Source organism: Accipiter gentilis, chromosome 30 (assembly GCF_929443795.1).
Source record: "Accipiter gentilis chromosome 30, bAccGen1.1, whole genome shotgun sequence".
NCBI lineage: Eukaryota > Metazoa > Chordata > Aves > Accipitriformes > Accipitridae > Astur > Astur gentilis.
The window spans coordinates 17,938,059-17,964,955 of record NC_064909.1 but is presented as its reverse complement, the minus strand read 5'-3'; the positions used below and the strand labels follow the sequence as shown (position 1 = coordinate 17,964,955).

General features: G+C 42.0%; 1 protein-coding gene across 2 annotated transcripts in view; it reads left to right on the top strand.

The window, feature by feature from the left end:
* Positions 1 to 5,676: 5,676 nt before the first annotated feature.
* FSHR (follicle stimulating hormone receptor) overlaps positions 5,677 to 26,897 on the top strand; it is an 80,281-nt gene continuing 59,060 nt past the window's right edge. The window contains exon 1 of one of the 2 annotated variants that reach the window (XM_049833672.1): positions 5,677 to 5,857. In XM_049833672.1, coding sequence (XP_049689629.1) covers positions 5,706 to 5,857 — 152 coding nt within the window. In that variant the 5' untranslated portion in view covers positions 5,677 to 5,705. The remainder of the gene's footprint in view (positions 5,858 to 26,897) is intronic. The other variant, XM_049833671.1, reaches the window with a different exon arrangement.

Genomic DNA, 26,897 nt, shown 5'->3' with positions numbered 1-26,897 from the left:
GGCGTCGGGGAAGAATATATGATGCAAAGTGCAATTCTAGGCAGGCTTCGGTGTCTCTTGTGCATCGTTTTGGTCTAGTCAAACCCACTCATGGACAGTGCAAAGAAAAAGTACTTGTATAACTGTGCTTCTACAGACATGTGATAGAAACCTAGCAGATGGGCTGCGTCTTTTATTATCGACTGGGGATGAACAGACCCAAACCTGGGGAGCAGTACTAGATGGGGTGGCAAAGACTATTCTCTGACTTCAGTGTTGTCTCTTGCATATGTCTCCAGTAGTCCAAAAATACATGAGGTGCTCATATCCTCAGATTGCCTCTGAAAAATTATATAGATGAAGGGCTGGGTGGGAGCTTGTCAGTCATCAAACCCACAAAAGTATTGGGGCAGAGTGAAATAAAATAAGTCATAATTCCCCTGCTCCCCCAGATCGTAACACATGCTCACTGCTGAGAAGTGTCAGCAAAAATGTTAGAAGTGTCTGAGGCCCCTCCGCACTGGGCAGTGTCCTTCCCTAGTCAAACAGAGAGGCAGGGCCATTTACATCAGATGCTAATTAGGTTTTAAGGAGCGGGGGATGGATAACAGGAGGGATGCAAGAGACGCGGTGCGGTCGGTTATTGCTGCATTAAGCGCAATGCCATGTGGCGTGCTGCTCTGCGGTCTGCAGAGGTGCTGTTTAATAAGGGAACTAATCACGGCCGAGTTTTGAAGTCAAAAGCCAGACAGTCAGAGGAAATCTGCGTGAGCATAATTCCATACAGTTTCTAATCCTTTCCTTATACTAGCGTGTTTTCTCGAGTGAATGCGCTCCCTCTGGTGGCTAATTTACTATCTCCACTTTTTTTTAGGGTTAAGGTTGCATGCGAGCAGCTGGCTAAAAGAACTGAAAGAGCAATAAGCTACTGCTTTTATTAGGCTAGTTTAATGTTTTATGTTCTTAACACTGAGGGCACAGATAAAGTCTCCCCATTCAAATGTATTTAAAAAATAATCCCCATTCATGAAAAAAGATGATGCTAAAAAACCCCAACCTGTTCACAAAGACTATTTCTGGAAAGAAGCCTAAAACATCATATTTTTATCAGGTAAATGGTCTGTTGGCCTCAGTGATCTGCTGTTTTAAAACCCAAGCTGGTCATTCATAAAAGGTAAATCAGTGATGTGTCAAACTCCCTTTTATTAATTTCCTCTTAGGTGTCTGTCTCTGATGTCTCACGTTGCAAGCTTTGGATAGAAAACACCTTTTTCTGATCAGAGCATGGTAGTCAGGGCAATAGATGCTATGGCTGCCTGTAAACCCGTAAGGAGAACTTATGTGCTGGAAAACATCAAAAGAGTGAGAAATCTCCACTCTTTGAAGGACAAACTTCATTTAGGTGTGGTTTGTACGTCATCTGTTCATACAGGCGATTTATTTGCCTACACGCTTTTATAGAATGCTTAATGGTTAAGCAAAGCCAGTGTTACAGTGGCATTCGGTAATGAAACACTATTCTGAGGCTGGGAAACATCAGCAGAAAGCGTATTTACTTAATTAGGTGTCATGTTGTGTTTCAAAAGAGAGAAACACAAGCAGAAACTGCTGCAAACTTGCTTGCCTGTAGGTTGATACACTTCAACACCCAGAAAGCTTCCTGCCTTATGGAAAAGAGCTGTTCCCGCACCTCTGACAGCTGGATTTAGATGCTGAGCTGACCACGTCTGCACCGTGGTGGAAGGACTTAGAGTCGTTTCAGTCTATTTGGAGCAAGTTTAGCGAGGGCAGGAGGGAGAGAGCTGGGGTGGCTTATTTTTGCTTCCCGCTGTCTCCTCATCAACCCGGGAGACAGCACCACATCAAAACAGGCACCACTGCATGGTCAGAGGGTGGGATCTGCAAAACCCCTTGGTTCCTCTGGCTCAGTGCTTGCAGAATTAGACCGATGCTAATTTTAGAGGCCAATGCTGACGTCAGAGGCCGGTCCTATCAACCAGACTCCTTTACTACTGTCTTAAAAAAAGATCCCTTGGTGACCATATAACCTTGAATTAATTGTCTGTCCCAGAAGCCATCTAATTTCATAATCTATATCATCATCATTGAGTTTCTGTCATAATTCACTTAATTGCATGTCTGTTGCTACAGTGCTTCAATTTGGGGAAATTTCTGTTTCCTTACTCAGGAAAACAGTTTACACTCTCAAGACCAATTTGCCAGCTGGAGCATTGTTCTTCTGCAAATGAATGCAAAGATAAGGCTCTTATAAATATCTGAAAGCACCATCATTTCTGCATTTATACTTTCAACAGTATGTATCTGAATGACAGCGCACTGCAGTCAGCCATCTCCACAAGATAGGTCCTTGTTCTTAGCAGATGATTCTCTGAAGGTGGCAGAGTGTGTACCTGGGGCCAGTCTGTGGAGGCATGAGTTTGTCCCCTGCATTGCTTTGAGCAAGGTACCGAGGAAAAAGTATGAAACCCTGTGATGGCACAAAGATGTGGGGTGTATTTATGACTAGCTTTAAGTAGCTGTCCCGGATCCCCTGCAACGGGTCCTTTGGGTTTTCAGGCATGGCTGTAGCTCCAACCTAGTGCTCAGGAGGGACTCGTGAGTTCAAGCTCCCCAGAAAGAGACCAGGAGGTATCTGTCTTGGCATTTTTTTCCTTCACGTGGATTTTCTTCCTGAGAGAAGGCAATTGTGCTCCTTGAACTGGTAGAGAGAGGATCACCAGCTGATTAATCCATCCAGGGGACGGTCGCGATGCAGCCGTCTGTCATTTGACAGTCATGAACAGAAATCAAGACAGAGATGTCCAGTTCAAAAAATTAATAGACATCAGAGTCTATTCTTCAAGACCTTGGATCATATGTATAAAACAACTTGGAAATCCTTCTGAATCTTCATTTATCCTCAGATAGTTTTAGCGTGGTCCTGAATTAACGCTTGCTCTCATATGAATGAAATGTAAGTTCCATTTTGCATACTAGTATGATTTTATTGAATTTAATGATAACTGGATATTTCCCTCAAAGTCTTGTCACCATGGTATTTCAAGAGAATCTTGGGGTTTGGGGTTTTTTAAACTATTTAATAATCATCAGCTCACTCTTAACTGTTGTAAATGAAAGTGGAGCAATGTGTACTATACTCATAAAATGGCCTCCAGAACAAAACAGGCAGGAGCCAACGTCCCTCCAATTTTTCTTCATTATGCTCACTGGATTTGCTGCTGGACCTGACTTGATGTTTTAAAATGTCTGTGTTTTACTAGTCATGTTAAAATAAAGCACACTTGCTCTAGTTTTGAAAGTCACTAATAATTGGAAAGATCTCTTGTAGCCCTAGTGATATTTTTTCATCTCCTGACTTTTGCATATAGAATTCTTACTATTATCTGAAACAAATTTTGTGGTTTGATATATGAAACCCAAAGTTAATCAAATTGCAATGTCTTCCTATCTGTGCAAATTATTTTGACATTCAGAGAATGTTACCGCTTTTTAAACTATGTCATAAATATTATTATCCATTTCATCAGTATAACACGACCATTTATATTGATGTATTTCAGGATGAAGAGATATGGCTTACATTCATTTGTAACCAAATTCTCTTGTGCCCTATATATTTCTCAAGCTTCACCTTTTGGGTTTGGTTTTTTTTTGGGGGGTGGCAGGTCAGCCTACTTTCAATCTACAGCTGTAGAAACTAGAGACATGCTACTGAAAAGACAAAACCAGAAAACTGTCTTCCCAGCATTTGTTTAAATCCTGAAGTGTCCACTTAGTCTAACTTGCAGTGGGCTACAGTAATCTTTTACTAAATGGGAATTTGTTTGACTGTAGGATGGACTTCTGCAGTTTTCATCTGTACTCATTTCAGAAGATCTTGTAGGTCTAAGATCTTTCAGAGGAAAGGAGATACAGATAGATTAGATAGACAGAGACATATATAGATATATGAGGAAAAAGTCACTACTGTTTTAGAATTTTTTTTTTTCCTGGCAGTCACTGTCATTCTCATGAAACTGATTCAGACAACTTAGCAAAATGGACTCTGTTTTACACATACAGCTAAATGAGCACTCTTACGATTCATTACAAGCCTACTGCTGTTAGGAAGAGGTTGTCACTGGGTTTTTTACCCTTTTTGTGTAAATATCACTGTTCTCATCTTGAGTGGGCTTAAATGAGTGGGGAAAAAGTAACAACTATTTGATATATCTGCTAAAATTAGGGTAACACTTAGGGTAACTTAAAGGATTAGTTAAATTAATTTTAAATTGTAACTAGCTCCCTTCAGAAGCATCTACAGTTTGAGGGTTATTTTAAAGGTGAGAATGGTGGAATCTTTCGGCCAGTACACTTCAGAGAAAAGATGCTGTCTTGTGTCTCACTACATTTGCTTATGCTTTTTGATTATGGGAGAAGAAAAAAAAATATTAAAAAAAACAACAACAAACAAACAAAAAAACCCACACAAAAACCAGAAAAACAACCTAACAGCTAACTTGTAACAAGATTAAAATCCTTCCGAGCAATGTGAAGGATTGAATGTGAGTCAGGTTCAGCAGAATTACCCATGGCAATCCAGCTTCAGCACTCACTTAAAATGCACGTGATTTAAAAGCTCTGTGTGTCTGAAACAGCTACTTACAGTTTAAAAGAAAAGCAAACAAACAAAAAAACCTCAAAAACCAACAAAACCCCCCACCTATGTATCTTAAAATTCTCATTTTGGCTGTCTTGTAGCCAAAACCTGTTACCAGATGATATCCTGGTGTAGGATGACTCAGTGACAGGAAAGTGTTCACAAGTACCTTCCTCAAGCATTAATATTTGTAAGAAGAAAAATATTTTAGCTCAGTCAAAAAGCAAATAAAACACATAAGAACTCAAAGACTGGATTCAGCATCCAGGCCTTATGATGATATTCTTGAAGCTGTTTTCTCCTTGTTGTGTCACAAATAGTCATTCTGTATATTTCTGGGTTTGGTTTTTTTTCCAGATGATGAAATTAGTTTACCGGTCCACAGGGACTATTGGGATTGTGGCATTTTCTCCCGTTTAGGTTCCTATAAAGGTGCCAAGGAAAAGAGGAGATGAATCAGCAAGTGCACAAAGACTAATCATAGTTGAAAATAAAGACATGTTATTTAGCTCTGGCCTTAGGACTGTATAGCTTTTAACCTATCAAATAGAGTCCATACCCTACAAAAAAATAACACATTTATTTTGCCTAGGAGCAACACAAAAGCAGGGGCTCTTGGATCCATGAAGGGGAGCATAAATAGTGCCTCTCCTTCAGGGACAAAAGTGCCTGGGCTGTAAAAGGTAAAAGTGTTTTGTTGTCCCTTGGTCTTACCAAACAAGACATGCAAACCAGCGCAGCTGAGAAGGAAGGACTTTTTCCCAGCGCAGGTACCCAGTGCATTAAAAGCACCCTGCTTAGTTCAGCTGGGGCCCATGATTTCAACACCACTTTAAACATAAAATACTTTTGTCACGGTAAGTCAGCATTGCTCGTCTCCATCCCTACTCTAGGGCCATAAAGGGTCTGAGGCCATGAACCGAAACTTGCTGAGAAGTCATCCCTCAAGAGCCACGTGGCTCGTCCCAGCTTTTGGGGCGGATCCTCCCTTCAGGGAGTTGGCCTGGGAGGTCCCTGCATTCCTGCCTTTGAGATGAAGGAGACGGGCACAGATGGGAAGGCAGAGATGTCTCCGCTCCTCACCTGTTTGCTGGTTTTCCTGGTGGGCTGCTCAGGATGCCAGCACCATGCCTGCCGCTGCATGGGCAGGGTCTTCATCTGTCAGGAGAGCAAAGTGGTCCAGGTTCCCCGGGACATCCCCGCCAACGCCACCGAACTGTGAGTAAGGAGAGGGAACGGTTGCGAGCAGCAGCCTTGCTGCTGGGTCTCAAAAAAAACCCAAACTCCTGCTTGGCAAGCCAAGGGTCGGGTTTGTAGGGAGTCGCTCGGGAGACTTACGCCAGCTGTTTGGAAAGCACAGCCCTTCCTCCGACACTTGCTTAATTACATCTTGAAGCTCCTCTCCGTTACGCTGATTGTGCTCGTTTTAAGATCTCTGTTAAGAAAAGATATGGTACGTCATAATGCAAAGCGCAGACTAAATTTTAAACAAGCTTCCTTGGTGCTATGACAGTAATTTGAAGCATAAAGTCTAAGCCTTCTTTACAGCTTGCTTTAGCATTGCCGAAACGTGTAGTGCAACTTGTCTGCCCCAAACAACTTGATGGTGAGCGTTTGTGTCTGTACTGAGGGAGCTTTCCAAAGGTTTGTGCTTGTTTGCCAAGAAGCAACTTAATGTTTTCTTTTTGAAATCACAAAGGCATTACAGAAAAGACTCTGATAAACGTTCAGAGAGTGATCCTCCTCTATCAGAGGAGAAGCACAACTGCAGTTGGAGAGAGTGAACAACGTAAAGATACCGTACTGCGTTAATCGAGGAAGGGTTTTATCTATTTTAAAGCTTCTTTTTGTTTTCCATAAAGTAGCGTGAGCAATACTGTATGACAGCTGTTTTCTGTCAGTAGCACAGGCGAGCAAAAAAGCTTACGCAATGGCAAGTATGTAAATGTGCAAGCGATTGTTTTCATTTTAATATTTTTAAAGCAAATTATATCACCCCTTGCCTACACCAACAGCCGTCTGACATCCTTATGACCTAAAGCAAAACCAAAAGGAGTAGCCCTGGATAAACCCTTAAATTAATGAGTGGCAAGTTTGGAGGGAGGATACAGTGAAGAATGATATGTCACTAGTTGGAAAAATATGCCCCTATCTTGATTTTACACACCACAATATATCCGTGGTTACTGTCCCACAGTTTTCCTAGGGCAGAAGTTCTGTTTCGTTCAGAAGGAAGAGTTGTTATGCTCACTGAATAACTAGACCGTGGTGAAAACTTGAGAAAAATGTCTGAATTAACCACAGAAGGTCAGTAAAAGTTTAAATCATTCTCGCAACTAGAGGGAAAAATAATCCATCTGTGATTCAGGTCATCTAAATCCTGAGTGAACTGTGCTCCAGGCATATACTGCTAATTTTGTTTAATTTTGCTTTGATTGTTTCTTTAGATTACACAGTTAAGGTCTGCCTTCTAGGGATTAAGCAAAAGCATTTTATAATTATTTCCGCAAAGAAGTAGAGTTTTATATCACCAAAAAGCACCTGTTAGTAAAATGGGATTTGTTCACAGAAGATCCTTGTTAACTTCTCAAGGGTTTGTTGAGGATGGTAATTTGCGGGTTCCTCAGCACGAGAGTGTATTCTCTGAAACAGGCAAACTGCAACATTGGTGCGACTGAAAACAGCAAACAAATCCTTTCTTCTGGCAGCGCTGTGCAAATGTTGGAGTTAGAATCTCTTGGCTCTCTTCTTGCTTATACCTACTTTTGATTCCTCCAGGAGGTAATTCTGGTCCCGTTCAATTGTATAGCCCTGGGACTAATTTCAGCATGGCTTAAACATTTGTCCATGAAAACCATTTAGAGTTGCTTTGAATATACCAAATGTTACCGTTACGAAAGCCAGATACATTAGCTGAAGAGCATTAAGATAAACCTTAGATTTTTCCTTCAAGGTCAAAGGGGGGCTCTAGAAAGGTGCCTTCCTATGCATCTCTCCACTGAGTGCTCAGTGGGGTGATTCAGGTGACTGAAATAGAATTTACTGCTTGAGGTGCTGTTGCAAATGCACTCTTGGTAACAGAAAAAGCTTGCTTTATGTTTCTTCAAAAAGCCTCAATGAGTCAAAAGGGTTCTAAAATCTGTGTAGCAACTTGAGTGTAGATGGCTATGGTGTCTAAGGACCCCGTATAGGATGCAAGAAGAGACTTCTTGCTAAGTACAGCTCCTGCAAGGTACTTTTTTCACTTAAGAGCTCATTCTGGGAGTGCTGGATGCGGTCTAATTTTGTTTGATGTAAGGGAGGGGGGTTTCTTCAGTACACTTAGAGCTCTTCACCTTCTCTTATGTGGTCTTAATAGCTTTCCTAAGTGATCCTAGAGCCCTTCCCTAGTGCTTTTTAGATCACAGAATCATAGAATAGTTTGGGTTAGAAGGGACATCAAAGATCATCTAGTTCCAACCCCCCTGCCATGGGCAGGGACACCTTCCACTAGACCAGGTTGCTCCAAGCCCCATCCAGCCTGGCCTTGAACACTGCCAGGGATGGGGCAGCCACAGCCTCTCTGGGCAACCTGTTCCACCCTCACGGTAAAGAATTTCTTCTTAATATCTAATCTAAATCTACCTTCTCTCAGTTTAAAACCGTTACACCTTGTCCTGTGTTGAATAACATGCCCATGAAAGCTTGGGAGAGAGAACAGGAGCCTGATAAGCCTCAAGCACTTCTCCTGTTGCTGTGTGTTTCTGTTCCACTACGGCTGTTTCTTAAGACATAGCATGTGGCAGCCAGCTCTGTTACTTGGTAAGAAAGCTCAGAATAAAGGTTAAAAAAAAAATTGCCCTTGACAACCATTATCTCTGCTCTTCGCCATGTCTGATTTTTTTTTTTTTTTTTTTTTTGTGGGTTGGCCACTGTCACATGCTGCCGTGATGGGTTTCTTTGTGGTTGGTTTCCCGACAGTGAGAGCTTACACTCCACAGTGAAGGTGAGCTCTGCGGGCATGGTGCGAGAGCCGGGATTTTGCTCCTGGTTGGACTAGCGTCTGCTTTAGCAAGGGTGTTTTAAAGGGGAAGTCTGGCAGCCTCTTACAGTGAGGAATTTTAGTTTGTACTTACCATGCAGAAACAGAGCGGGGATCAGAAACCAAGGGTTTTCATTACTTTTCTTGTTGCCACATCTGCTTTTTCTCTTACAGGCCAAAATCTCATGAGAGGGTAGTTACAGCTTGGTTCGTACGTTGCTTCTTGAAGATTTGCAAACACTCTGCAGCTGGCATGCTCTGAGTGTTTGCAGGGGAGACTGTGGTTATTAACTGTTTTGCTTTGTAATCTTTGCCTGGAAGAGGAGTTGGATAGAAGAATTTTTGGCATTTTTTTATTAGATATCAAAACACCTGTGAGAAATGTAGACAGCTCTGAATTACAACTCTGGAGGTAATCTGTGAGAAACCAGAGGCCAAAAGTTCAGATGGGAAACATAAGTTCATCTGTGTCAAACTTTTAACTATTAATTGCCTCGCAGAGTGAGAGAGGGGGAGCAACTCAGTAGGCACCCGAGGCAGTTTAGTCCTTGAAGATTTAAAGCAGTATTAAAATTCAGTGTCAAGCCTTGTAATCCATCGTTAGTATTCCCTAAGACTTCATTTAGCTGTTACAGGTCTTGCTTTGAGAAAGTAATGCAAACAAAAATAACTTGTTCTCAGAATAGAAGAGATCCTTCTTAAGATTTAGCAAACTACTTTAAGCAGAAACATATGAATATCAACTGGGAATACAACTTGAAGTGCTAGGAAAAGCTCACTTATTCTCTAACAGCACCCTTCCTTGCTTTTGGGTTTCTCGTCTCAGCAGTGCTTGAAATCACTCTTAGGTATCCCAGGGAAATAGAGAGCTTTAGCCCAGCAGCTTGGTGCAACCATTTGAGCAGTAGACTATACCTCTGATTTGACAAAGTAAAGCAACAGTACAAGGCAGCTTAAAAAGGGGGGGTAAAAAGGCTGCTTGGTCCAATTCTGCTTGCAATCCTGCAGAGTTCTGTGAGAGAAATGTTAATATCAATGTTTTACCTGCATCCTGAAACTGATACTGTGATAAAAAGGTACCAGGAAATCAAATTTGGTCGTGCTGTGTTTGTTATAAAGAGAAACCGCCTCCAACTCTGTTACTTTCCTAATTTTCTCCTGCTCCTAAACTTTACTCCCTTGATGTATAGACCTTCTTAGCTGGCAGACGAGTGCAGCAGCCGTCAGCAGCACGTAGGTGTTGACCAGTTGGTCCCTTCTGCCTGACTTTCTATACCATGGAGATGATATAAGAAACATCTCTCGAGAATGGAAGTTTCTCAAAGAATGCTTGCAAACTTAGATAGGTGACTCAGCTGATTAAAAGGAATTGTTTAACATGTTAGCACGCCGGAGGCTTCAGTGGGAGAGTGGTGCCAGTTTTAGAAAGAAGCGACTGAGACGACTGAAATAATTGACGACAGAGATGGTCCATCCTTTGGCACCCATCTGTTAAAGTGCTACCTAAGAGGAAACTGCAGGTAAAATAAATAAGGCCTAGGGCTTTTTCATGTGTTGTTTGTATTTTAAAAAACATTCTCTGGCTTCACTAGCCAGTTCAGACGTTGTCAGTGCAGTTTAGAAGTATGTTATATAGAGTGTTTTCTTCCAAGCATCTGCAAACTATAAACAGTGGGATTTTTTACCTGCTCTCTGCATAGGTGATTTTGTACAAGTTCCTAAAGGATATTTATTTCAGACTATCAAGTCAAGGCTGAGTAGATGTCTGACCACTAAAATGGTGGCTGCCTTGAAACAGCAAGTTCTGTGTTACGTACTGAGTCAGATGTGTTTCCCTGCGACAGAAGCTGCAAATGATGTGAACAGTAGCTGCAACGCTGTTATAGACAGCTGTAATTAGGATCTTTTTTTTAATTATTTTTTTCACACTTAAAGTTGAAATTACATTGAAACCTGCAAACAATTACAGTTCTTGCTTAGGTATTTATACTGGTGGACTGACCTTAACCTAAGAAAGACAGGGTGTGGAGGGGATAAAGTAAGCTAACAAAATGAAGACCCATGAAGCTTTCAAGTCCCTGTGTTATGATGGTTAATCATATAGTTAATCAGTAAACCCACATATTATCAGAAGGGGATGAGAATATTTTCACAGCAGAGCATATTGAGAAAGTTATGTGCTATTGAAAGCTTTTTTTTTTTTTTTTTTTTTTTCTCTTTTTTTTTAATTTAAACCTGCTTTGCTTCTGTTAGGGTAGAAAAAAGTCTGCAGTTAGTGCTACATTCTTCTCTTCCTGCATTTATCATCAGTTCATACTTTGAAGCAGAAAGCTATAGAGGTTGCTGTACGATCACTGGCTGTATATCGGTGGAGTGGTCCAACATGTATGCTGGATTCTGTATTTGACATTTTCATTGGGAGGATAAAAAGAAATAGGCAGAGCATAAGAGAGAAAAAAGAACAGGAAGAAAGTGACACTAAAGGATAATAAACTCTGCGGGGCAGATCCTCAGCTAGTATAGATTACCAAGAATATATCTCTATAGAAACATCCAGTTTCCAAAGCTTCCAGAGCTTTTCAACACGAGGAGGTATGCTGCGCACAATAGGAGTTGTTTTGCAGCGCAGTACTCTCTGCTGGCTTACTCGTGATACTATGGCAGTAAATACATAGACATGACTTTCACCTGACTGCAGCTCCATGCCCCTATGAGAGACGTATGATCGAGTCTGAAGATGTATAGATGTGTGCGTATCTATCTAACGTATCTTTGAAATGACAGTGCTTTTACTTAAAATTTAATGACAAATATACGACTTCTTCAATCACTAAGCTTTTTGCAGGGAAACACAGTGAAAGCCAAGGCTTGATTTTGTTCGCATGCAGCATTGCGAGGGTACCAAGGTCTACGCCAGCTGATGCGCTTCGCTGGGGTCAGCCACAGAGATTGTCCCCACGGACAACTTGTGGCTTTTCTGGCAGCCTCTGTCTCGCACACAGACAAAACCAGAGGGGCCGTGTCCCATCCCCGCACCTCTGATACCAGGCAGAATGGATCCCTGGGGCCGGTCAGCTCCGCATCCTGAAATAAAGCCTCCCTGATAGACATTTTTGGTATATTCTGCTTCAGTTCCTCCAAAGAATCAAAACTTGCCTATTGAATGAGATTATCATCAATGTTTTTCTAAAGTGTTTGGAAGATTAAACTAGTCATTTGTAGGTGTTACATTTTCTTGTCTCGAATATGGTGTCTTCATCTTGGGTGTCTCCCCATTCAAATCTTGTTTCATATAATTATAACCTAGGAGAGTTTGACAGTAATGTTATTCATGAGATGCGAGCTGGTAAATACCAAGGTTTAGCACAGAGGCACAGCAAGAGAGAAAAGCCCTAGTAAGATCAGAAATAAGTAGTTTTAAACTAAAATGTGCTTAAAATGAAGAAGTTGGTAAGCCTAGAGGATGTTACAAAGTAGGATAGTGGTCTGTCTTTCACTTCTCCAACAAGAACGCGAATCACAAAACAGATTTGAGGAATCACGCATTCACTGGTGTCATGCAGCAGTTAATTTCCTTTGCTCTGAATGGTGTGCCACGCTAAACTCTTCAACAGTATGGATGATTTCCTAGCTTCATTTACTCCCCTTAGTACAGCTTCTCACAACTCATCAGTTTTCACTGCACAGAATTAAAATGCTGTATTTTAGACTTCATTGTCTCCTCTTTTCTAATATTAAAATGTATTAACTTCATCTCTCATCCCACCCAGGGAGGCCAAGGCGCTTTAGCACAGCGAACCCTATTGATACTCAAGGGTGACTGTCGTTAGCCGGGAAAGCAGAGCGTAGTCAGAGCTCTAGGGAAAAGTTTTGAAGGGTGCTTTTATGAGTTTGAAAGACATTAAAGTGCTTATGTGTTTCTGTCTCAGCTTTGCTGAGTTGCCCTCCCATCCCTTACGTAGGGAGCTCAACGTATTTACACAGAGGGGGATGCAGAAAGGTGTACGTATGCCCATGCCCTCGTGCTCTGACCCAGCAGGGTACAAGCTGCTGTACTGTAAGAGCCGCCAAGCCGCGATGGCTCATCTGTTATCTCTGTATCTGCATTTGTCCATGCAATATGCTTTCAGCTCCTCACTCAGGTTTATAAATGACAGCTTGGGAATTTGAGTTAATCGTTTTCTGGATCTGGCCCTTAGCAAAGTCATATCAGCATTGCAGTCCTGAAGAATAAAGCTTATTATCTCCCTCAAAACCCAGGCCATGCCTCTTGAAATTAAAAAAATATATATATAAATAAATAAAAATTGAAAACAGCTTCTCAAATACTTGATCTTCCCAGCAGCATTTCTGAGGTGTAACGGAGAAGAGATCTCCAATGGAAGGTGTCTTTAAAAGCTTGAAATTCAATTCCTCTGGAATAGTATCGCACACCAAATGTGTCGCCTGATAAGGCAGCAGGAGAAAGTCTGTTGTGCAGCTCGAGGGTTTCCTTTGCAGATGCCAAGGGGGTCACTGAAAATACTGGGTATGTGGAGAGCTTAACGAGGGTGAAAGAAAAGAGTGGAATTTTGAGGAATGCCACAAGAACCGAGAGAACACTTGCACAGAAGAGAGATGCCAAGTGAATATACATCCCAAAGGGGATAGCTGCTCTAACTGCCAGCAGTGTGTATGCAGGAGGGGGTCCTGCAAAGCCAAACCGAATTATCTACCAAAAAGAATTAAACAAACTCGTTAGACACCCGACTGAGGAGCAAAAGAAATCCATGCAAAGTTCAACATGCCTCACTCCTCTAACTTGATGGCATTTTAGTTAGTTCTGCTTTAACTTTCCTGAGTGTCCTTGCGCAGGCAAGCTAAAAGATAATTGGGGTAGGTTCACAGCTAATTTAAATTGTCATAGCTTCATTAACTTCAGTGGAAAGAACGAAGTTCATTTTCACTGTCTGGCGATGGGGACCTCTGTCAGCCATGTGTTGTTCATTTTGGCAGCAGCTGATTGGTAATTACTCTGTGTGTGTGTGTGTGTGTGCGGTAAACAAGATGCTTTGGGCACAAAAGACAGGCATTATTTTTCATAGCAGTCTATTAGTTTTACACAGCGAGGGGCAAGCACTTTGGTAGGAAAAGTCACTTTTCTTTGTTTAAGACCTTGACCTTTTCAGACAAAACCTGTAAATTATTTCACACTCTTTGCCTGTAGTTTGATTGGACTGCTCTTATTAGCAGTGAAATTTAAGTCATTAAAATGAAGCTTATTTCAAATTATAGGTCAGAGTCAAGCCTGGATTTCATATAAGAGTATAGAAAATGATTTCTTCTAATTGTCTTGCGTACACTGTAATAAGGAGCCCAATTTCTGCCTTTACTCAGGTAAAAGCAGAAATTTGCTTCCTTGATTTTGGGGGTCCAGGGTCAGAAAAGCTTGTGATTTGTTTGCTTTTGCTTAATGTTTTCCTCCAAGTATCCTTAGGTGTTTCAGGAGCTCAGCCTGGAAGGAATGGATGCCTTACCTTATCAAGCCACTCAGACGCATTTGCTCCTGGTTAGCTAGAGGAGAATTTACAGACTGCTATTACACGCAGAGGGAGCTATGTTTCTGAATGAAATGAAAACAGCCTTCAACCCAACTCAGATGAACCAGTCTTTGTTTTTCATAAGCATATTGAGCTTTCTGAGCCTCTGTCTTTGCCTGGACTAGCTAAATAATGTTATATCCTTGACTGTAACATATTCAGAACTTGCTATAGACCAAGCAGCCTCAATTTTAAACACATGCCCTCTGGGTGAACTGCGGACTGAAGCTTTCACCTCTGTCTGCTCTCTTATCTACTCAGGAATGCGGTTACTAGTCAGCATTTTGACGTATTTGCCTGGAAATCCTGGTTTGTGAACGCCTGTGGAGCATTGCTCTGGTAACAGTTCCACTGACATAGAGTTTCCCCATAAGGCACATGAGGCTGTACTTTCTGATATGAATCCTTGTCCAAATACAGTCAGTTAATTGGAATTAATTTGTAAATATTTGTTTGTAAGAAATCTGTGAATCTTCAGTGGTTTTCAAAAAACACTACATGCATAAATATGCAGTGGGGAAAACTTCCAAGTTTTCAATGTTTGATTCATCTTTTGTTGAGAGTGGAGCAAGGAGGGAATATACTTTCAGATGCTGGTCAGTAGATTTTTGTTTAAGTTGAAAGAGTAGTGTGCAATTAAGAGCTGGATTGACTGTGTGAAGACCGGGAGACAAGGTGGTGCTTGTTTTCTCAGGAGAGTTTCTGGTGTCCTGTATTTGTATTCTGAACATAAAACTGTGGGATGCAGTGGGATACTCCCAAAGCAACTCCCCCTCCCCCTTACCCCAAAAGCAGATCTCACCCAAAGAAGTACAGGGAATAGCGTGCATGTGCACAGGGTATCTGTGTGTTTAACCTCTTCCTCTATCGGTTTGACTCTGGGCAAAGAAGACGAGAAAACAGTAGCACGTATATGTAGCTGTAACTGATGAAATGGCCACGGCTCAGGTGGGAGAGAGCAGCAATGGAAGGAGGGTGTATTGGATCTGTCTGTCCCTTTTTCCCACCACCAGGAGCACGGGATGGAAAGAAGTGATACGTATTTATTTGGAGTTGGTCGTCTTCACTGGAAAGGGTTGTCACATGGGCAGGCTAAGGATTATAATGGTTTTCTTTTACACACCTTCTGAAAGCCTTTTAACGGCTTCATATTCTGTGCTGTGCCTCGTGCTTAGAAACGATCCCTGGTGTAACACTCTTGCCCACCCTTGGCTTTGAGAGGTTTAGGTTTCAGCGCTAACTTCAGGGTAAGCTTGCATTTCTTTTTTCACTTCTACCATCACGCGATCTACATATATTAGGCTATCGCCTTCAGTAGCCCGATAAGCATTTTCGAGGAAGGAGCCTTTATCGAAGGGCACCCTATTCAACGGGAAGCACTCGTGTCTGTGAGAGCCACGGGTATGTGCGGAGGTAAGAAAGCAAACCTGTCTCCAGCAGTGGAAGCACTGCCCCTGCTACTTTCTCTGGCGTCTCCAGTCTGTCCACAGCTGCAGAAAAGGAGCACGGATCAGCCAAATCCATTTTTTCCTTCTTGTTAACTACTGGGAAGTGATCAATTCTGAAGAGGCTTTCCTCAGAGTCCAGTCTCCCAACAGGAATATTTAGAGACAGACAGGAATTTCTGAACAAGTAAGGTGTAAGAAAAGGAGCTATAAACCCCGCTGCTATGAGAGGACAGCAGGTTGATGCTGAAAACCCTGCCTTGTCCCCAAAGTTTTCTTTGGCCAACAGAGCTGGTGCTACGGAAATTTTTGCTTTTCTTTTCTTGGCAAGGGGAGAGTCATAAAAGAAGTACAGACTCTGTCAGAATATGACAGCAAAACAAGAAATGCCCCAGCAGAATAACAACTCTCTCTAGGTGGAATTACTGGTTTGGGGAAATACTCACTGTATCCGATCCCAGGAGCTGTAATTTCCTATCTGCAGTATATTGTTGCCATGGCAGATGAAGCCCAGACCTCATTCTTCAGTCCTTTGAAATCGGCGTTAGTGGCCCCTGTGAGGGAATACCCTACAAGAAAATCTAGGGTTTGATTCTGCAGGCATTCGTACACATCCTAATTGCTTGCCCAAGCAGTTCTGCTGCCTTCCAGTGGGACGAATCGCAGGTGTGAAACTACCCATCTGTACGTATTTGCAGATTCAGGACTTTGTGCTATTGCGGTAGACAGGAAACCACTCCAGGGAAAAATAAAACGGGTGTTGAAAGCACAAATGAAATAGGAAACCAACTGTTTAAATTTATTTTAAATTATTAGGGGAGATTTTAATTGTTTTAATAGGCCATATGGAAATGATGAGATTTTTCTTAGGGCTCACAAAGTTTTCTATAAATATTAACAGATTTCACAACATTCCTGCTAAGTATGTAAACATAATTTTATCCATTACAGAAACAGCAAAGCTATAGCTTGTAAAGGACAAGCAATTTCCCAAGACTACAGGGTAACAAATCAGTGGTTTAGCTGGGACTATAGCCCCTTCAGGACCTTATTCACCAGCCTGTACTCCTATGGCAATATATTTCCTTGTTCAAATTAAAAAAAAAAAAAAAAAAAAAAAAAAAATTACTCCTTGCACATTCATATTCCTTTCTAATAACTATTTCTCATCACAGGAAGGGTTTATGCTCAGCGGCATGAAATGCATGCCTGCTGCTTTGAGTCTCCTATATAAGGCAGTACAAAGTCATAGCTCTACTATTTTTTAACGTTCAAGTGATGCGTATACAGTTTCAGGGGGTTTTCCCTCAAATATATTTTTACTGACATGGTACCTCTGCACCATCACCTTTTCCGCTTTCTTCATTTCTGTATTTTTCTTGTATCAGTTTCTGTCGCTGTATTAGAAGAGCAGCATTTCACAGTAGTCTTACAGTCAGTAATTTAAAGAGAGCTGAGGTGGAGATTTTTGTCAGCATTTCAGTTATGGCTAACTGTTGGCTCTGTTATGGTCAGGAGGGCTGCAAATGGAGCACTAATTGGCAGGTTTTCACCTCTCTATGGGTTTAACTGCTATCTGTATATGTCTCCTTAGCTAGAGCCCTTCACGAATACATGAATGATGCATCTACAGGATTTTATATATATATATATATACACACAGTATTCATGTAGCAAACAATATTACTTTGGCTTCCTTCATTTCCGTACATATTATTGTCATGTTGTATCGGTGCGGCTGAGCGTACTACATGGACCTACACCCCAGAAATTGGGTTGTTTTTTGAGCACTTTACCCTAGAAGTTGGAGCACATCCATGCAGGGCTTTAGAGGAGCACTGCGTGGGCTGGACACGGAGGTGTGAGTCTCCACGATGTGCCCGTCGAGGAGGGCTTGCCCTTGGACGTACCGATGCCCTGCTCTGATGGGGACAGCCTCGTAGCTTCAGGGCTGTGGACCACGAGCAGCATCCAGGGCTTTGCCATTTTGTTTGTCTGTCAGAGGCACGAATGCTGTCTGGAAGAAACTCTCCAGCGGCGCTAGAAAACAGAGAGAGTGGCTCTTTGTTCAAGGCTTTGAAAGAATTTTTTATTTTTTTTTTCCCCCCCTCTACGTCAGGCTGCCAAGAGGTGGCCTTGGTTCTAGGTGTGGATTCATCTCTTTAGTGTCCTCCAGGCTGAATGCATGTAGTGGTGGTTATCAGCTAAAATAGGGAATGAGGCAGGGGGTGCTTCAGGAGTTCCTGCTTGTGTCTCCTTGAAGATTTTCTGCATTCCACAGAAAGCTTGTTAACCTCTGATTTGAAGGGCTAGCAGGCTGCTATTTTTATTAGCAGTGCCTGACTTGCCAGCTAGAGTACATCTTTACAGTGTTCATCGTATAAGAGCGTATACGTTTCTGTAAAACACCTTACACAAGTATGCTACTTTTATGGACAAAAGCTTTGGGCTTCAGCCTACGTTGCATAGAAATACTCAGGGTTTTGTTAGTCTGAACTCAACTGATTCAGGTTGGCTCTCGAGCCTAGAAGCTCACAAGTCCCAGAAGCCTTAATCTTCAATATGAGGTCAACTGCTCTTCTTAAGATGCTCCAAAGAAGGAAAAAGGTGCACCTAGACTATATTGAGGTCTAAATTTCACCCTTACGATCAAGTATAGCATCAGTGTAGGAGTTTCCATGGCGTTGAATTCCTGCAGTTGGAAAGTCCTTTTCCAACATCAGTATCTGTATTTCAGCAGCTGCTGTAACAGAACCCAGTGACCATGCTTCCACTGCTAGCCAGCCTAACAGCATGCTTCCAAATTATGCTTAGCTTGCACGGTCATCTGAATGTTGTTCTCTCTTGTTGATCTTACTGAAGAGGTGATGGCAGAAAACTTTCCGGAAAAAAAATGGTGTCAAACTGATCACTAACCATTCCCTGCTATCTCAATGCTGAAATAGCGATACTCACCGATAGATAAAGGGATAATCAGCTGCAACATCTGTGTGTTACAGAGGATTACCCTTGAGTGAAGGAGGTAGGAAAATCAAAAAAGCATACACAAAGGCAGACAATATGTTGGTTGTGGCTTTCTATACTTTCATTACATGGTGTTTGCTCTTCTGTAACTCAATATAGGGGCCCTAAATATTGTTTTGGTGAACGACAATAACAGTAGCACTTACACAAACTGCAACTTTTGTCAAAAGCAGCATAAAATAATCTTTTAAACACCGTAGTCTTATAAACAAAGCCTTAGGAAATAATCATCCTTTACAACTGTCAAATTCAGAGCAAACGTGCATTTTCTCATTGCCAAAAGCGTGCCATAATCTAAGAAAGTGAGAGAGAATGACCACTATCATTCCTACTCTTTGAACAATCTATTTGCAAGAATAGATATGGATGTTACATTAAAAAAAAAAAAAAAAGTGGTTGGCTAGTGAGATGAAATAATCAAAAGGGCTGAAATAACAAGCCCTTCATCCAACCCAACAGATCAAGGGGTATAAATTAGTGGCGCATTTTCTCGACAAAGTAATGAACTACAAAATTCATGCATTCTCTCTTTTTCGCAAGGCCAACTCATCTTTAAAACTTAAGAGACCTTTTACTATGCAAAACAGAGAGAGAAAAAAAAAAAAAAAAAAAAGGAGATCCTGCAAGGAAGCTGCAATTAGAGTAATGTAAAGTAATGATGCAGACCTTTGAAATAAATCTGAGGGAAAACTTAATGATTCTGGAAGGTATGTGTGAAACTTTGCAGTAACATTTCAGGTTCAGTGGTTATGCTGACTGTCATTTTTGCTGGCCCTAAAGCAAAACCAAACAAGGTTAATCAAGCCTCTTGCAGCGAATTCTATCAGCTAGATAAGACGTGCAGCACTTAACGTACAGTACGTTGGCTGATTTTGGATGTCGCCAGAGAAGAATGTGAGGCCAATTCATTTTTTTGTTACAAACTCTGATCAGGATGATACCATCTCCACATACAGAGATTATCATTGCATCGCTGATTAGTTAACCTCTGTTCCCATTATTCAGGCTTATGCATGTAATGAAAGGTCTATCCAATACATGTTGAAAAATCAGTGGAAGACTTCTTATTGATTTCCATTAGATAGTGCCGTAATATTGGCCCTGGTCTTTTATTGCATTGCTTTAGCACTTGGTCATCAGTACTGAAGTGTCAGCTAACAAAAGCCAAGGAGCCGTGGCAACGTTTTTCTAATATGACTCATGAATAGATGTGATATAAAATGAGAGCATTAGACAAAGCCAAGTTCTTACACAATTTATACCCCTTTAATTATCTTCTGTCACAGCAAGTTATCATTGTTTTTAATTAAGCAAATGTCGTTAGACTGGCAAGATGTGCCGCTTCATGCTTTACCCCTGCTGGAAATGTTTATTTCTGTTTTGAAATTTTAATACGAAATATCAGGGAGGTGGAAGGAGAGCAGAGGTTTCAAGCACCCTGACATCCAGTACTGTATATTATGTTTCCCTAACCCTCTCTTCAAGGTGAGCAGTCAAGATAAGCCAATGATCTGCAGCCCATCTAATTTGTTTTTCCATCATTTTCTTAAGTTGTCTTACGTGCAATAATCATTACAGTGTAAGTGACACTGCTGGGAAAATCAATTCCTACTCTCCGAATAGAAAATAACTTACACTACACTTGAATCATAATTGGTATTTTGTTTATTTTGTCGTACTTGCATTTAACCACTGACTACTTTGGCCAAGAAAGTTCTATGTCTTCTGGCAAAGGCGCCGCTTGCTATAAAACATTATAAACTCTACTTCCGATTGAAATGTAATAAAAACCGCTTATGGATCTAGGCTGAATTTTCTGTCAGGTGTTCGATATTATGTCCTTGAAGATTAAAAAGTGTCTGAATATTTATTAGCAAGATGGAAGGCTATTCCAAATAGGCTTTGAACCATGCTCATTACTGGAGCATGTGAATGACTTTCAGTAGTACATCTGTCATATATTCTATTATTATAAGATTATTACTCCCCTTTTGCTGTTTATCTGTAATTCAACCACAACAATGAAAAAGACTCTTATGTGCTATATGTGGGCACAAAGCCCATGTAACTGATGCCAGCTTTTCAACCTGAGGATGAATGGGAGTCAGCAGAGGTTATCAGCACCGTGCATTGTTCTCCCACCTCTAGGGTGTCATGTGGTGTGCCAAAAACCTCTTTGGTTATGCTGTATTTGATGAAATAAATTCAGGGCTGGTAGTTTGTATTTGGCTTAGTTTCAATAAGAAAGTTACACTGGAAGGGGGGGGGGGGAAAGGCTTTTTAAAGTGCTCTGGTTTCCTGTGCGGCACTTGCGCTCCAGAGCTGGTGCTTGGAGTGTTTGGGATAAAACCCCCATGATACGAAGGGGACCTTGTGGTGGCGTCCTGGCGATGAATAGTATAAACTGTCCACATCCACACCCTGGGCTGGCGACCCGGGGTCCCGCTGCAACGTGGGAAGCTGTTTGGAGCTGCAATATGCTTTATTGGAGGAGGCGGCCACTATTAATCAAAAGCAGCTTATCTGAAGTAGGGTCATGCCCCTATTACCCTGAGTAAGGAGGCAGCCGGGATTCTCCATTTTTCCCTACCCTTGTAGGCGGTGTGTCGTGTAGCAGGAGCGTCCGCGTGTTGTACCCTGACGTTGTCACAAGGGATCTGGAGACCAGTTCTTGCGGTGAGCAGCGCCGGCGCAGAGCTGCGTGCCCAGGTGAAGGCACCTCGTGCGGAGCGGGGACCCCGCTGCTGGCACCTTCTTGCTTGGCCCCTCGAGCAAAGTCCCTCTGGGAAAAATAAAACAAAACAAAACAAACAAACACAAAGAGGAAAACAAGGTGCCTGTGTGCAAATGCTCCCTCTGGTTGCCAAGAACCTGACCCTCGCTCCCCACTGGTGGATAATCCTTGGCTGACTGTTTGGGGGAGAGAGAACTCCTGAACGCTCTCCGACACCCCTTCCTAACCTCATATGTGGAAAGGTACTTTTCCAGTGATTTGACCAAGAATCTCTTCACCTGAGCATTACATCTCATATAGAATGCAGGATACTTTGTGCTTGCTTGGCTATTTAGTTCTGTCCTCCCTGTAAATTCCTGCGTTTATCTTCAGGACAAAGGATTTATTTCATGATTTATTTATTAATTTATTTTTTTTAAAATTTTTTTTTTTTTTTCTTCTGGGGAAAGGAAAAAGAAAAGGAGGCTGTGTTTGTGTTTGGATAACCAGGAGCATTTTCGGGCTCTGTATCCAACTCTGTCCAGCTGTTCTGGGAGAGATACTGAAAATCTGCAAGTGGATTCTTGTGCCACCTTATCTCATTCAGACAAGAGAAGACACCCCTTGGCTTATAACGATAAGCTACAGCCCTGATCGATTTGATCTGTGCTTTTGTCCTTCTTCATAATTTGAGCTATTGATTCTATTTATTAAAACTAATTTAAAAAACACAAGCCCTGAGTGCTCTGCTGTTCCAGATCAGGCTGCTCCGGGCAGTCTGATCTGAAGCTAATCCATTCACTGCTGATTTATTTTCACTCTGTTTTCAAGCAGAGTTCTGTTCTGTGTTTCATTTTTTTTTTTTTGTCCTCTGTTTCTCTCTGAGAAAAAAGACATTTAATTTCACACCTCCAGTGAGAGCAGGGGGGTATAGATTCCTTTTTTCTGACATATGAAGTGAGCTCAGTAAAGTTTACCTGGCTCACATTCATGCAGGTTTTGCTCAGATGGTGGCCCACTGTGTATTGTTCTCTGTTGTCTTAAATCAAAATACTACCTTTATGCTAGAAAGGAAATCTCAGTACTTGCCTAAATGCACTCATCTTGCCATACTGGAGTTAACAGGACTCACCGTGTTCCTGAATTAAGGGCCAGCGGAGGAAATCCCTTCCCTACTTCTTCCCGGGAAGCACAGATTTGTCTGACGGCTGGGGGATAGTTCTCTAAAAATAAATATCTTTATTCAGACTTAGAGAAATCAAATGAAGGCCTTGCTATTAAAAAAAAAAAATAATAATATTTTTTTTTAAAAAAAAAAGCCTTAAGGAGCTAAGTACCTTTTAGCACCAAGCTGGGTTTGAGTCTCTGGCCAAGGATCAGCATTTAGTGACTTGGTGGTATTTACTTACTGGTGGTGTGTTTTGGTGGCGGTACTATTGTAGCCTTCTTTCCCTTAGTTTAACACAATTGCTTAAACCTTCAGCCTTCAAATTCTTCATCTGGTTAAAAGCTCTCTGGGTGTTCTGCTTGTGCAGGGACTGCATATTGTCTCTACTGCATCTCTTCATGTTTGCTGCTGTAACATATTCTTTTCGCAGTAAAAAACCTCATAGTCTGTTCCTAATTTATCCTGAGGTCTGCTTGGTCATCCTCATAGTCTAAAGCCTGTGATTTCTTCTGCAATATGTCATAACTATCAGCTGGAATCAATCAGACAAAACATAAGCCTAGATATCGTCGTGAAGGAAACAGGCATAGGGTAATAGCCTCCAAAGCCTTTGTCTGCTTTTAAAAACCTTATGCTTTACTTCAGAATCAATATGGACATAGAAGGATGGAGTCAGTACTACCGAATACTTCTTTGCAGGCTAGAAATGCCTTTTGTAGGAAGATATCTTTGTTTTGACTTGAGAGTCATAGGTATTGATTGGATACTTGCTACAACCAACCTTTAAGCAATCATGCAACTGTTCAGATATTGGTAGGAAAACGAAGCCCCTCAGCTTGTTTATGCCGTGATCTTGCCCTAAAGCTTCACAGACATGTTGTATAGCCCAGCAAAGATCTTCTGCGAGTGGTCAGCAGCTCAAATTTGGCCCATCAGCACCAACCAAGGGCATGCTAGATCCTCTTTCCACAGCCTCCTGCTTTGCCTCCAGGCAGGAGTATAGCCCCGTAGAGGCAGATGCCGATCAGTTTTTCCTCTGTAGGAAGGCAGCCCCTCCTTTGCCTGCTCTCTCCCAGCAATATAAGCCATGGCTATGGTAAGGCCGATCAAGCATCCTGCGTACAAGAGGGATTCTTAAGAGCTGCTAAAGGTAGAGTAAGAATAGGGCAGGCATTTAAGATGTATTACCGCAGTACTCCTCCAGCCTCCAACTAATTCCAGATCAGGGGGTTGCCTGAAATTCTCACTGTTTGTTTAGTAACCCTTTTTTATCTCTCCTCAGATTATTTGTACGTTCTACCTGTGAGCCCACATCAGCTTCTTGCACCCAGGCAAGCTGCGTGAAAGAGCTCTGGCAGTCCATGTGCACTGCGAGAAGAGCCGGGTCCTCTTGTTTGCTTTGAAACCCGCTGCTTCTGGCCTCACCTCTTAAGTTGTTGTAATGGACGAGCTGATAAAGCATCAGTCCTCATCCACCCTCGCTGGGATATTTTGCAGACCTCTAGCAATGCTTTAAGTTTTCCATGCTGAAAAGTCCCAGCCAAATTGTTTTTTTTTTCCTCTTAGGGAAGCCATATCATGTCTTCTATTGCCCTCTTCTGTACCTTTCCCCATACTCATATACCCTTTTTGAGATGAAAGGGATCAGAACTGCACCCTCTATTCAAAGACTACATCAACCACTTGGTTTTTTACTGTAGGGAAGGGGGAGGAAGGTTTTAGAAGAAGAGTGGAGCAAACAAGTAACACAAAACATTTCAGCATTTAGAGTATTACAAGCCCTGAGTCTGCTTTATAGTCCACCCCCCCCAAAGTGGGGGTGAGGAGGACAGTAAGGGACAACCTGAGATTTTGCAGTGACAGTGCATTTCCCCTGATTTTACAAAGATTATCAAAATTACCTAGCAAAAGAACTTGGGGAGAACTGAAACATTCTTTTAATATTTTTATTATTAAAGAAGGCTGAAGCGCTCTTGTCGCATTTATTTTTGGAAATGTCTTGTAGAGCTAATTCTGTGCAATGAAATAGAAGTCTGAATGTGGCACTGAAAACATTACTCCTGGTTCAGTTTTCCCCTTTATTCTTCTGGCAAAGGGAGGGAGACTAATCCTTGAATTGTTTTAACCTAAGGAGCAACCACTTCTGCAATGTACAAAAACTTGCACTAGCCATGAATATTGACAAATACTTCAGTGCTTCAATCTAGACATAGAGCACCTGTTTCAAAGAGTGCCAAAATAGGTGGTGTTTGCTTGTGCTGATGTGGGTATGTCTCCCCATTTTGGTAAAGCCATCCCAGGCTGGCTGCAGTGCAGGTTGTTTGCTGCTCTGATGTGTGTCTCGGCAGAGAGATGTGTACCTCTCCAGCTTTGCCTGCCTCAGGGACGCCTTGAAGAGAGTGATATTTTGGTAGTTGACCCTCTTCATATATTTGGCTTTCATGCATTTATCCATTTCTTCTTGAGTGCCTACCATCCACAGTGTCCCGTATCAAGGAGTTGCATCGTTGAACTACATGTAGTGTGAAGACTGAACTTCTGCTTTGCAAATCTTCACCCAGCTCTTATCTTACTGCCCTGGTCATCATACATGCTTGTCACCTCGTCCTCACTCCTCTTCCACGTCACTTATGACTATGGTGTGCAGGCCCCGTGCAGGTCTCCGTGGGATGCCATTCATGACCTTCCTTCACTCAGATGAGTGTTACATCTGTCCTTGTTTCTTCCAGTCAGGTTTTATCTAATTTTACGCAAGAAGATGCCTATCACAATCATTTAGAGAGCTGATGACACAGTCGATTCAAGGCAGCTGCTGGAAGGGTGCGTAGGAAGGGGACAGAAGTCTAGATTTCATCCACTGTGGTTAGATGTTGCAAAGGATATATTTCCCCAGGCATAACCGCTCAGCTCGCTCTTGGAGATTTTCCATAACCTGCGGCTGTGCCATGAGCGGGTCAAGTTTCTCCCGTCTCTATGTCACTGTTCTGTCACCCTTTTTTAGAGGACCATATATGTTTATTATTTTTAAGTGCTCCATAGAGGGTTCATGTTCGAGAAGCACTCTGAAGGTGAAAACACTAAGCCCATCTTTATTCTGAAAGTAAGCTGGTGTTTCAGTTGCCAGTGTGGTCAAGCTGGCATCTTTCTGAAACCATAATACTCACTTTCAAATGCATTAAAGATCCATACTTGACACCAGTGCAAGCTTTGCCCTGTGTGTTAGTGGGAAGAGATCTGTCAATCTTAAAGGAAATAGAACAGATAGTATTTTTAAAGCTACTGGTACACTGGCTGCCGTGCTGTATTCCGGAATATTATTTTAACATGTGAAAGTAAATCCATGGTTAGTGGAAGGTAGATAAACTCAGCATTTGCAGTGGCAAGCTAATTCTCACTAAAGTAACAGGAAAACATAATTATTTAATTTTTTTAAGTAAAAGGAGAAGTAATAAGGATTCCTTGTTTTGTTGTTCCCTTTCTATCAAATTGGTGATGTCTATGGGGAAGAGATCTCAATAACAGAGAAAGACTGTGAGGGAAGAGAGATGCTCTCAGGAGAGTGCAGGAAGAAATTGAAAGAGTCCATCCACCTGCAATTCATATCCCCGTGAATGTTTCCCTCAGCAATCACCAACAGATGAGCTGAGAAAAGTTCTTGGCATGGAAACTGTGCGGCTAGGAAGAGCACCAGTGACACGGGAATGAGCGGTGAGCAATGGCAGTAAATGGGAATGTTTATAGGACTTGAACAAAACGTGCAAAGTGCGTTACAGCGCAAGGACTGCGAGCTCTCTTATGCACGCAGGAGCCTGTCACTCACGTTAATCTCGTGGGTGCTCCCATTCTCAGTGTTCTCTGTGGTTCATCCTCTTGCAGAGGCAGCAGCAATTCCAGGAGCCAGCTTCTGTCCCCCTGGAAATAGTCAGGGGAGACATTCAGATTAGAGGAAGGCACAACCAGAGGGGATGAACAGGAGGGTTTGCTGCTTTGCATGGTGCTAGAGTAACAAAAGGTGGGGATTTTTCATGTTTGTCACTTTTAGTGTTATTTCAAAATGCATTTAAAATTTAAATGTGCACTTCAGCACGTAAAAAGAAGATAATGCTCCACTCGCCACAGTGGGGGAGAAGTGGGAGCATATGGCCTAGGCCCAGCATATTTCTGTATTTCAGTATAGTTAGGACAGCATAAATCTAGGTGGTGTCCTCAGAACAGCGGAGCACATGCCGTTTGCATCCAGGACCCCTTCTTCAGGAGATGCTGTTTTTCCAAAGACTGCCAGTTGTGTTAGCTGTGTTTGGCACTCGC